This window comes from Hirundo rustica, chromosome 8 (assembly GCF_015227805.2).
Source record: "Hirundo rustica isolate bHirRus1 chromosome 8, bHirRus1.pri.v3, whole genome shotgun sequence".
In the NCBI taxonomy this organism is placed as follows: Eukaryota; Metazoa; Chordata; class Aves; order Passeriformes; family Hirundinidae; genus Hirundo; species Hirundo rustica.
The window spans coordinates 21,775,511-21,788,458 of record NC_053457.1 but is presented as its reverse complement, the minus strand read 5'-3'; the positions used below and the strand labels follow the sequence as shown (position 1 = coordinate 21,788,458).

At 50.4% G+C, this 12,948-nt stretch overlaps 1 protein-coding gene across 4 annotated transcripts in view; it reads right to left on the bottom strand.

The window, feature by feature from the left end:
- The window catches only part of DNMBP (dynamin binding protein), a 33,914-nt gene that overhangs the window by 19,950 nt on the left and 1,016 nt on the right, over nucleotides 1-12,948 (bottom strand). Inside the window, exons 1-4 of one of the 4 annotated variants that reach the window (XM_040071115.2) lie at nucleotides 6,562-6,647; nucleotides 5,416-5,594; nucleotides 3,094-3,216; nucleotides 622-2,556 (exon numbers count right to left, since the gene is read on the bottom strand). In XM_040071115.2, the coding sequence (XP_039927049.1) occupies nucleotides 622-2,556; nucleotides 3,094-3,216; nucleotides 5,416-5,560 (2,203 nt within the window). In that variant the 5' untranslated portion in view covers nucleotides 5,561-5,594; nucleotides 6,562-6,647. The other 3 variants (XM_040071114.2, XM_040071117.2, XM_058421519.1) reach the window with 3 other exon arrangements.

Here is a 12,948-nt window from a genome sequence, read left to right as displayed (position 1 = left end):
TGCCGTTTTCTTGTCCTGTACTCCAAGGATGACAGGAGCACAGGCTTTACTTTTTGCCCACTAATACATCCCACTCCTAGGTCAGGTTCAGTCCCTTTCTGTGCACCCCTTCTCATATTTATAACAGATCTCCACAGGTCTATATTAGCACCAGAGCAGAAACCACAGGAAACCCAGTGCCTTGGCAGGTTGGGGGCAGTCACAGCAGACGTCAACTCAAATCTCAACTGCAGGATCACCAGCAAAGCCACCCTGAAGTTGCTGCACACTCCCCTACAGGTAAGAGGGGATGAGGCAGGGAAGTTGGAACTGCAGCAGCAGTGGTTTTGCTTTCTATCATGGACATACTGGGAGTGGATGAGATGAAGGCTCTGAAGGTATGGTGGGACTGGAAGAGGAGATTGGGGAGTTGGAAGGAAAAGGAAGTGGAGAAGACCACCAGAGAAAGACACTGTGATTCTCCAAGGCAAAATCATGATGATTTGCACTGTAACAGTGCTTACAAAATGATTTAAATCAAGAATTAAAGGATATAAAAGACTGCCTTCAACAGTGTCTGTAAAACAGCAGAGGCACCTGTGCTCCTGAAGCATTCCCCATCCCATGCTGTTGTAGACTCACCTCTCAACTCCTGCAGCTCCATGCTGAGGCTCTCAATGTTGGAGTCACAGAAATCAAGGTTTTCCATGGTCTCTGCTCTCACCAGCTCATCCTGCTGCTCCTCCAGCATCAGGCTTAGCTCGGCACGGGTCTTGCTGTACGCCTCCAGATCTCGCTCCACCTCTCCAATTCTAGTCAGCAGGATGGAGCTGGAGGAGGCTGATCCTGCCTGTGTCAAGTCCTCACGTCCCTCCTCCACCCGCTGCTCTGGGGTGCTGGGCTGGGGCTGTGCAGGGGCCGCATTTTTCCGCTGGTTGCTGGATGGAGGCCGGGGCGCAGGCCGGGAGGGCTTGACTGAGAAGGACAGCGACCTGCCTTTGGGCACTTGGCCACCCTGCATGTGCATAGCCGTTGTGGCGAGGCTGCTGGGCCGAGGAGGGGGTGGCCTCAGGGCCCTTCTCCTCTCTGCCTGCCTGGAGTGGGACACAGATTCAGGAGACCCACGGACAATGTCCTTCTCAGAGCTGTAGTCCAAGATAGAGAAGTGACGGGAGACCTTGTCCTGCTCCGCACCAGTACTTGACAAACTCTTCTCAAACTGGGCCAGCTGCTCCGTCAGTTTGGAGTCCAGGTCCGTGCAGCTGTCCCCCTGCACTGCAAGAGGGCAGCACTCCCCCCAGCTCCCAGCCCATCTGTCCAGGCTCACCTGGTCGGTTCCTAAGCTGGAACATAGCTTGGACTTCTCCAGTTTACTGTCCATCCAACTGTCTAGGTCCTGGGACCTGCTCTGGCTCTCCTGAGATGCTGCCCAGCTATTAGGAGATGAAATCGCTTGGCTCCTGCTAGGATCTTGAGGCAAGTGGGGAGCCTGCAAGGGCATAGTGGGGCTGTCTCCTTCATGCTTAGGGAGGAACTGAGTTTCTGAGTTTCCTGGGGTGGCTGAAATGGTCCCCCCAGGCTCCAGCTCACCTGCTTGGCCAGGCCTGTCACCCTGTGGGGGAGGCAGCTGAGCAGAGGGGAGAACGCCATTGACTGTCTTTGTGTGGTTAGAGGGGACCGAGCCCACCACACCTTTGGGATGCAGCTCTTGGTGTCCTGCGCTGGGAAAGGCCTGGTGCTGTCTCAAGTCAATGTCAAGAGGGCCCTCTGACCTCCCTGCCTTGTGAGACAAAATAGTAGCAGGCTCAAGGTATGCAGCCAAGCCATCCTCCTTTTTCCTGCTATCTTTCCCTGACAAAGGAGGAGCTTCCGAGCGAGTGCTTTCTGGATCTTGATGGATGGTCAATCCACAACTGCCTCCACCTTGCAGATCCCCAGCAGTCTCCTTTTCCCTGCAAGCCTCAGAGGCTTCCAGCCTCACAAATCTGTGTGGAAAGATGCCACGTTTTCCTCTCAGCTCCCCCTCCAGCCAGCCATCCTCCAGAATGCCTACAATCCGAATCCTGTCACCCACATCAAAATCCAGTTCCTTGGACTCCAGGGCTTGGAACTGATAGAGGGCAACACCATAAGTAATCCCTGGCTCCTTATCATCTTTAGGGGGTATCTCTACTGTCCCATTGGTGTCACAAGTCCCTGTGGGCTCTGGATCCACTGAGGTTCCTGGTGCTCGCAGAGGAGTAAGCAGTTCCACAAAACCCTCTGGGAAGATGCCCCTGCAGCCTCTGAGCTCACCCTCAAACCAGCCAGGCTCTGGGACACCAACAATGTTGATCACATCCCCTTCCCTGAAGTCCAGTTCCTCCTCCAGCTGAGCAGACAGGTCCATCAGGGCCCGGGCTTGGCCCAATGAGTAGGCAGGCACCTCCAGGACAGTGCTCTGGGACAGCTGACGTCTCTGAACTGAAAGGCACAGCTCCCTCACACATGATGAGGGGAAAAAGCCCTTGGAACCCCAGCTGCTTCGGCCCTGGAGCCAGCTGGAGGCCAGGGACCCCCCCAGGATCACCAAGTCTCCTGCAGAGAATGAGACACACCAGTTCAAAACTGCTCTCGTTATTGCTTCCCTGCCTCCCCGTGTTCCCTCCTGGCTGAGGGAGAGGACTGGCACTCTGTCAGAGCACAGTGCATGGTGGGGATGCACACAAGCACAGAATGGGATTAAGGCATGAAATATCAGCAGCCTCTTGTACATCTAAGATACACAGTTTGGCTGCAAAGCCGTGCAAGTGCATCAAAGCTTTCATTCTCCTCCAAATGCAAGTCTAAGATTTGGAGATTAGAGGTCAGTTAAAAGGTGGTTGTAAATTTACTATGATCAGGTGATGCCAATTTTTGGAGTTTCATGAGTAATGACAGATATGAGAAACTGGTATCAAAGTGGCAGAAGCCTAGAGGACCATGGTGGATTTGACATGAACCATGTCATGAGGAATTAGGAGATTCACCTCTTTCTTCTGTCACTCTAGGCAGGATGCTGTGACTATGTTCATCCATCCGGAAGGACAGGTGAGGCTTTTGAGGTGCAAAGCAAAGGAAGGGAACGGAGATTACCTCTCTGCAATGACAAGCTCCCTGGCTCTTGAGATGTGAAGTCATTGGTACAAACAAACAGTTTTTCTCCCTGCTTCAAAGGGGGAATATCCACAGGTTCAACAAAGCTGCTAGGAAACTGCCCTAAAAGGAGAACGAGTTGTAAGCAATCAGTCTTTCCTGTGACCCACCACCATCTCCACCCTCCTTCCAGATTTTGGGATCTATTCATCTTGCTAAAGGAAAATACCCAGTTACCCTGGGTGCCTCAACAGCCTGGTGGAAGAATGAGTTTGGGAGTCAGGAATTCCTGGGATTTAAAGTACTTAAGAGCTAACAGAGAACAAAAAGCTTTGAGCCCTCGGCTCACTCCAGGCAACCACAGGCTGTGTGCATTTCTGGGACTGTGCCATCAGCATGGAGCTTCCAGGAACAGACGTACTAGATTTTCTCTGTCCTTACTGCTTCCTTCCCAGCTCAGACCCATGGTGAGGACTAAGAGATCCAGTATGCCGGATCACAAGACCAGTGTCTTCTGACTGGGCATATCCACCTGGTGCTGCTTCCTCCAGAGGGCTTGGCCCCTGTGCAGTCTCAGCACAGAATTCAGGCTGCCACACTCAGGATGGCCGCACCTGTGAGTCACAGGCTCGGTCACAGCTTCAGCACTGCTGGGACTCCAGGAACCTTCCCCACTTTGTCATTCTGTGTACCTGTTCCACCATGGCACATTTGTTGTGCCACATGATACTAATTTCAGTCCTGAGAGCACACAACATGGCAGAGCCCACTGCAAAGGCCACTAAAAATGTCTTTCTTATATAATTTGAGGCAAAAGAATATAATGAAGTATGGGCTAATACCACATCCAGCATTGCCTCTGGGTCACCAAACATTTCCTAATAAAACCTGGAAGCACCATATCCTAGACACCCAGAGCTTTGCACTGTGTTTAGGCAAACTGGCATTTGCTATACTATGCTGCTTCCTTCACAGTTTTAACCAACTCTCTTTTTCCTTATCTTAGTTTCTGGCTCTCTACATGGAAACGACACAATGCTGTAAGAAAGGAATTATTGTACATGGAGTTACAGTAATTATTCCACAGAGTAATGAGTACTAGGCCGCAACACCTCCACAGCTTCTATTCTAAATTGCTTTTTCAATTCTCTATAACTTAGAAAGCTGGTCAGAAAACTACAACAGCTGTTCCAAGAGAAAGCAGGAATGTAATTGGGTTTTGAGTTAAAGGTCATTAAAAACATACAGTTTGACTTTAGCATGTTTATCTTTGAGCTATGACACACATCTGTTTGTTATTCCTTAACAGCTTCATCTTCTATTGAACAGCCTCACCAGTTATGCTGGGAGACAAAACTCTGTTGGGAACTGCACCCATAATCCTTGCCCAGTGACTTCAGCAGCAGCAACAGGATCAGTCAGGCACATGCTCATTCAATGCCACTTATCAGTCACATGGAGCACAGGAGGGAAGTGCTCCTGCCCACCTTTGTTTCAGACAGTAGACAGCTTGTGGCTGTTAGGAGAGACCAGACTGCTCCTACAATAGCAGCCCCACCTCTACAGCCAGGGATGAAATCAGCACCACCTTCATGCTGAAGACAGAGGCAGGCTTATGCTTTGAAGTGGCCTGGCTTTCATCTCCCCAAGAGCTCACACATCCTCTTAACATCAGGATTAAGATGAGAAAGAGCTGCCTAAACAGAGACTATGAGATTCTTAGTATTTCACTAAGAGCGTTCTGCTGCTTCAGAGGTTTCTCACATCCCCCTAAAAGTTTAACAGACTTGCACACCACTTCAGACACCTAGATATTGATGGCAATTTGTGCAGGAAGATGCTTTGAGGCAGAAAGGAGGAAGTGGGGCTGAGTCAGGGAGCTTGGAGGGCACACATGGTCACTGTTGTTCTATCTCCACTGACAAGGTCACTTGGACTGGTTTCCAGAGTGGATGCATTTCCACTCTCAGTGCATCTGTTTCCTTTCACCCCTTCAACTGCCAGAGCAGGTCAGTACATAAACTAGCCAGGAAATGGGCAGTCTTTCCATAGAGACTGGAACAACCAGTATTGTGAAGCTCCTATCTCCTTGAGAACTGACTCTCCACTAACCTCTCTCAAAAAAACAACACACAAGCTGTCTGAATAGCTGACACAAAGCTGGCAGGAGACCGGTGGCAACTTGAACGCTCAGTTGCAATCAAAGTCCCATGAAAGATTTAGTAAATCAAATCAGGTCCTTCCCCACCAAGGGAAGATGTGCTCATGCAATGGACACCTGGCACCTCTACGGACTCACGTGCAGGAATTTCCAGCTCTTACCTGTGACACCTTCCTTCTTGCCGAAGAGCCAGAACTCATCCACCACAGCCAACACCTCGATGACATCTCCCACGAAGAGGGGCAGCTCTTCAGAGACACTGGGACAGAAATCAAAGACTGCCCGCACCACGGAGCCAGCCTCCATTGTGCAGGGTCTGAAGGCAGGTCAGCGCCTAAGGCTGAGACAACGAGAAGTTTGTCAGCACCCAGAAACACCTGAAATTATCACACATAGGCTCAGGAAGTAAAACCTTTCCTGAGCACAGAGGCAGATGCGGGGAGATCCTGTCCTGAGCTCCCTGTCAACCCCTTACCAGGTGCTGCAGCAGCCAAGAGGCTGCAGCAATGCAGCCCCCATGGTCTAACCTGCCTTGTCCCGCCCCTCTGGCTATCTCTGTAGGATCCTGTGTTTGTGTTGCAAGAGGGGGGACAAGCAGCAAGAAATTTGGAAGTGAATTCCCGTCAGGAAGGAAGCAAGAGGAGGGGAGGAAGCTCAGCATTTCCCTGACAAGTGGGGCAGGGCTCAGCCTGACAAGGCCTGATGGGTAGACAGAAAAACCCACTTGCACATCCTTTCACACATTCTCTGGCAGGATGGGCACAGAAATCCCCCTCCCCATGCCACCACTCAGGGCCACAGCTACCGCATGCTGAACCAGCACTACAATTCTGGCCCAGCAAGAGAAGAGGCACAAAGTCCACTCAGGCAAGCTCATGCCACCACCCTCATTCTCAGACCTGACTGGAAATATCCTTTCTGCCTTCTAGGTACCTGGCTCAGACACCCCCTGAGTGGCCTCACCATGGTTCTTGGCAGAAGTCAGACTGAGATGAGGGTGCAGACCTTGTCCAAGGCTCTGGGAGCCAAGGCTGAAATTCCTCCTGGCAGGAGACTTGAAAGCAGGCAAAGACCTCCTCATCAAGGGCTATGTCCTGGATTCCCCCTTCCTCTGGAAGTGGCTGTTGAGGACACTTTTCTGTATAATTTCTGCTTTTCAGCCTCACTGTCAAGGAAATACAGTGCACCAAGGCAGCAGCAGTCCTACAGCTTAAGCTACTCCCTCACCTTTTCCCAAATTCCTTACGATGGGAACAGAAAGGTCCATCCATCCAAAGCAAGCAGAAACTGTTAAGATTACTTCTCACCTTCACCTCAGAGGTGAAGGCACAGGACAGCAATGCCAGCACCTCTCCGCGCTGCTTTCGGAGCCCTGCCTTCTGCAACGCTGGGACATCGGCGTCCTCCCCACCAGCCCCCTCGGCACGGGCTGCTTTCCTCCCACATCACAAGCAGAGCCCCTGCCCTGTCCGCCTGGACACAGCTCCCCCGCCATGGGACGCGCTCTCCTCCCTTCCCAGAGCGGCTCCAGGCGAGCAGCCCCGCTCCAAGCGCCGCCCAGCCGCTGGCACCCGTCCCACCTCAGCACGGCTTGTCAAAGCCCCTGCCCGGCTAAGGGCAGAAAGAGCGCAGTGACAACACAACAAAACACGAACACACGGCCCCCCAAGGGCACCTTTCTCTGTACAGCCACACGCAGCCCACCTGAGCCCCGGAGAGTCGGGAAGAGGGGAAGCTAACACAGGGAGGAGAAATACGTCCTCGCTAACGAGGTGCAGCCAAGTTCCAGCGAGAGTGCCAGCGGGGGATCCAGCCAGGGAAAGGCTTTCTGCTGACGGGACCATTCTGTTTATCCAGTCCGACTCACCTCCTGGGAACAAAGCGGGCTTGTACTCAGCAGGAACAGCTTCCTCATCACGTCTCTCCCCGCCCCCAGCCATTCCTCTGCTGCAGCCAGCGCGCTGTGCCCCTGGCCACCCTCACCTCTGCCATCCTGTCTGTCTGTCACTCCTATTGCTCTCACTGCCTTCCCCAACGCACGCGGGCTCCTTGGGACACAGGCTGTCCCTTTGTCACCAGCTTTGTGCTGGCTGTACAAACAAAGAACCCAATATCCAGCAGCAGACAGCACTCTGCCACCAAAAAGAATGAATGGACTGGAGTGAATCAGGAGCACAAAGAGCTGCAGTTCAGGATAGCAGAAACCTACTGAGGCAGAAGGAGTAACAGTATTAAAAACATGACCATGTGGAGCAGGGAAAAAGACGGAAGAGCCATCAATTAGCTTGAAAATACTAAAGACAAGTAAGGATCTTTGTGCTGTTTGAGGTGGGGTGGCCGGGGCATGCTGCTGCATGTTCTCATGGGAACGAGAGCAGCAGCACCAGGGCTGGCAGCAGCAGCAGCCCCTTGCAGGCACCCGGGCTGCCCTCACCCCCAGACAGGCTGAGCTCAGGCTCCTCGGAATCCCTGCCATATTCTGAATATTCAAACTTCACAGCAGCACTGGACAATGGCAAAACATGCTGCAGGCATAACTGCTGCCTTGGGGTAGTTTCTCCAGGAGCACATGATGGTACAGTGAGATTTCTTGTATGTCTTCTGTCAAAGATGTAATGTAAGAATGGGCAGAGGTATGCAAGGATTACAGCACGTGTGCTGCAGACCCAAACTCTAGCTTTGCTATAGTCACTGGGGCTGAGAATACAGCCCAGCCACTGAACCCTCACTTGAGAACAGGAGTGTCACTTCCTTTAACACACCTGCAGCTCGGGGGACTCATCATTGAAATGTGCAAGTTTTTCCAATGAGATGCAGAGGAACAGGCAGGACTGCAATGGTCCCACCACGTATATATTAATTACAGTTATAATAAACCACTAACTTATTCATGTCCAAAGCATTCCCTGAGAGGCAGCTCATAAGAAAGCGTGACGCAACCTCTGAAACTGCCAAAAACAGAATCCCAACAGGCTCATGTTCCCTCAGCAGTACCAAGAAGAGCAAGATCACTCTGACTCTCCTGGAGTATAGACAGCATGCCCTTGTATTTGCAAGTAGTGAATCAGTCTTGTGGAGTTTGCTTGCTCCATGACATGAATTGAACACAAAATATTATGTTTTCCAGGACCTTGGCCTTGTTTTACTCCACGCACTGCTGTCTGCCAACATTTTCTACCAATCCCCACCTAGAGAAGGGAAGCCTCCCAGCACATTCCAGACTGGAAACTTACTGAGTCCAACTCTTCAGGCTTAATAGTGGACCTGAGCTTTTCCCAGATCCACCCTAGATCTGGTGAAAACAAACATTCAGCAACAGCTCAGGAAGAGGCTCCAGAAGGAAAAGCAGATTGCAGGGAGAGCAGGGCTCTGCCTGTGATCCCCTGTGAGTCACGGCTCCTGACAGCCGGCCAAGCACCTCTCACCTCAGGGATGGGTGATCCTTGCCTGTCAGAGGGAAGGAGGGAGAGCTCTGCCACAACTGAGTAAACTCTGGGATTTCAGGCTGGCGGAGGTCAGGACTGCGGATCGCAGGATTCCTGCCCCCGCCCAGCAGCAGCCACGCATCCAAAGAGAGCCTCACTGTGCAAGTATGGAGCTGTGGCGCAGCAGGAACTCGCCCCGCCGAGAACACACAGGCTCTGTCTCACTGCCTGATCCCGCACAGACCAGGTAACGTGTTCCTGGCGCCGCACCACAGCCTGCCTGGTGCCAAGCTCTAGGCCTGACACAACAGCATTGTGCGGCAAGGCAGAGAGTGGATTCCCAAGGCATTAATCACTCCCCCCAGTCTGCATGCATGCATGCTCAGCACACACTAACATTACCTTCATGGAAGACTGCTTATCCCATTTTGCTATTAGCTCTGGAGCGTGTCTGGTCCAGTGTGGGCTGATGGAAGGAGGGACCAGAATGAAATGATAGCTATTGACTCTGTTACAATATTGTTTTAAGATCTTCAGCACAGACTGGGCCAAGTCACAGCAGCCAAGAAAAGGCATTTGCACATAGACTCTGACAACTTCTTCCATCCTGCCTCTTTTTGCAGCTGAAATTGCGCAGGTTAAAAAAATCCCAAATAATGGACTCACCAGTGTCCAATGTAATTGTCGGGCACTTGCTGGAAGTACCATCACTTAGGTGGAGGCAGGACTACTAAAGATGCTGAAGCAAGGATTTTAAGCACTTAAGAGATAAGGCAGCAATGTGAAGAGGCCATTTAGGCTGATTACAAGAAGTATTAACAACCCCAGTAAAAAGGGAGACCTAAAGGGTTTGAGGGCAGCTAATCCCCTCCTATCCCAAAGTGCTGCTCAGACCATGAGATAAAAAACAGTAATGGATGGATGCCACAAATTAAACAGCAAGGAAACCAAATTTAGCAGGTGCTATTGCCACTTGTTTCTCCACTAAATAATACATTCCAGCTTCTCATTCAAGAAGCATCACTGTTAGAACTGACTACAGACGGTATGACTGCACTGTAACTGAAAAACTAGCATTTCACCAAAGAGACCAAAATATGCTGTACGGGCTTCCACAGGCACACAGGATTTGCACAAGAGGGACAAGTGGATTCTTGTCCAGCGGATGTCTTAATCTCTATAAAAACCTTAGAACCTGCATGAGCAGTAGACCAGGAACAGTCATACTCCCAGAAATGTACAAAATGATCACAAAATGATCAGAGAAATTAATACTGAAAATATTAAACAAATGCTGACAGTGATCTTTTTAAAAATTGAAAACCACCTTGCATTTCACCTAGGTCTTTTCATACCTCCTTCCACTCATTGTAGCTCAATGTCTGTTCACTGAAAACACAATCCACCCCCAGTGACAGAGATACCCCTCAGTTCAGTGCACCCTCCAGCTGCTGGGACTGGCTTTGACAAAGATCTGCTGCAGCCCCATGTGCTCTAGGCTGCAGGATCAGTACCCAGCACAGCGGGAGGAACCAGCAGTTATGCTTGGCTTCTCACACCATTGCGTCAAGAACAGAAGCTTACCAACTATATACTAAGACATTTCTACCTTTTCCCTGTTCCTCCCTGTGTTCTCCAAACCTGCACAGCCCTCCTTCCCTCCTCCATACCCCAATGCATCTGCACAGCCTGCACAGACCCCATTCACACTTTTAGGATAGGACATTATCCTCACCCAGCATACCCTGACTGCTCCCACCAGCCTTCAGAGCTGTGGCCACCCACACTCCCTCTCCCTGCTCAGAGCAGAACATGTTACTCTGTAAAGCTCCCCGAGGTCCCTGCTCGCCTGCACATTCCTGGGTGGAATAAACAATACCCTGTTGAGCCAGGCTGCCTGGGCCCCAGCTGGAGATGGTGCCAGTGCAGGGACTGCAGCTCCAGCAAATGCAGAGCTGATCCTATGAATCCCAACAGAATGGACAATGCAGCAAGCAGGGCAAACCCCCAACTAATGGTGCTGAGGAGAGGAGCCTTCTCCCACCAGGGAAATGCTGATCACTGCAGCTTCTTGTTATGACATGCTGCTTGACTCAGCAGATCCCAAGGAGTCCCCCAGCTGAGCTTCACACAGTGGGAAACATGAGAGCTCCTCTCCGCTTCACCTCATAACACCACATGGCTCCCAGGAGGAAGAGCAATCTTCTCACTCTAAAAAGAAATAGCTTCTTTTGCTTTGTCTGTGAGCTGATATATCAAGAATCACTGATATGAATACATTTCTGGTTGGATGACTGACCCCTCAAGAACCAGGACGATCAAGTAAAGGGCTGCTTAAACAAGCTCTGGCCTTCCACCACACCTGTGTGGCACAGGAGCTCTGCTGCATACCAAACAAGTAATTCAAACCACTACTTCTCTCTAGCTGGGCTCTGGCTGTCAGTGTTCTCACCTGCTCTGTTGCAGGACATGGCTGAAGGCAGGCTGGTGGTGTTTGTGTGGGCTAAGAGTGGCGTGGCAAGGAAGCAAGAGGATCTTGTGCTGAGCCAGACGGCGAGCAAACTAAAGTCATCTGGAAACTAGAGCACAGCATCAATTTTTAATGCAAAGCAGAACACCTTGCCACAACATGTGAGGAAGATGACTGTGATGGATATTTAATCTCTGGCAGTGGGGTCCCAAGCGTGCAAAGGCCGGAACATAAGCTTGGGAGTTTCCCAAATTCTGTATGCTGTGGCAGCACATGCCTCAGTAAGGACTCTGTAAGAACTGTTACGAAGTCCTATCCTCTCCCACCCCAAGGCACATGGTTGTGTCTCTTCCCAGTTTTGCACACAGGCTAAAATGATAGAATAAGGAACAGATAAAACCCCAAAAGCAGATTCACCATTGCTGTGCACTACCTGTGGCTGGGCTACATGTGGTAAGTAGCATACAATTACAAAATTAGTTATTACACCTTAAGCACATATCCAAAACAAGTTGAACTGGGGCTGCAAGGACATTCCTTAACACTGTAGCACTTGATTTTGCACCCTGACCAATATTCTTTAAGATAACTTTTGGACAGAAGCCCATTATGATGCTTTGGTTGCTGGGTGAGGAATCCAGAAATCTGGAAATTATTTGAGTTTGACTTGGAAACTCTGTTCTTTGCTTGCCATCATCCCTGTTCTGTACTGTTATCTCCAAAGAACCTCAATCCCTAGAAGGGACTCTGCTGCTGCCTGGACCTCTTACTTTCAAAGTCTCTAGGTGTTCCTGAAAAGGAAGCAATAAATTTTATCTCCCGACAGAAAGGTTCTAAAAATAAGGCAAAGTAAAAGCTGTGTCACTCAGAAGTGGGGTTGAGCAATGTGATTAGAAATATACTTTTGCTGGAGGTTGAGGAGAAATTATCAGTTAAGGCAGTGGAGTGCTAAGGTAAGCACAGATCCGGCTGTCCCACCTAAGCTCACATCACCACTGTTACAAAGTCTCTCTGAAGTCACCCACTTCAGGGACACCTCAACTGCACTCAGAACCCCAAGAGGACACACAGTCACGGTTCCCATGACAGCTGGCAGAGGTGGTGCCCTGCAAAGCTCTGAGAATTACTCCTTTCCTCTGCCCCTAGTGCTCAGCTCCTCTCATCCCATTATCAACAGTGCTTTAAAACTGTTGTATGTTCATATCAGTTTTTAATGTCACTGCTAATTCTAAGCAGAGCAGTTGGAGAGAAAACTGAAACCTTTGACCCTGACAGAACAGAGGATCTCACGAACAGAAAGCGGAGGCCAGCTCAGAGCCGTGGGCATTCTCGGAGCTATGGAGGCCTCACGCACAAGCAGGATGCATTTAGACACTGCCCAGCACGACTCACAGCCAGAGTGAGTCAAGATGAGGGGGATGGCGGTGACGTCTTGTAGCACGCTACAGAGGCTGTATTTGGCAAAGCATCTGCAAACCTGCAAATTCTCTATCTATGAACTCTTTCAGACGAAGAGATAAAATCTCAGTGGAAGCAAAGGAGAGAATGGCAGAGAAAGGGGAAAGAAAGCCTTTTCAGAAGAAACTGAAAGTTAAGGAATCGTGACAAACCTCAAAGCAGACGAATGCTTATGACACAACTAGAGGCTTCCTAGGTACAACAGCAAGGAGAATGAAATATGAAAGGCCAGAAGTGGGGAGAGAATTTCAAACAGCAGGAACAGCAGCAGAGATGTTTGAATGCAAAGGCCAAATTGCATCAAGGACAGGATCAGCTGAGGTACTACTCAGGGTCAGCAA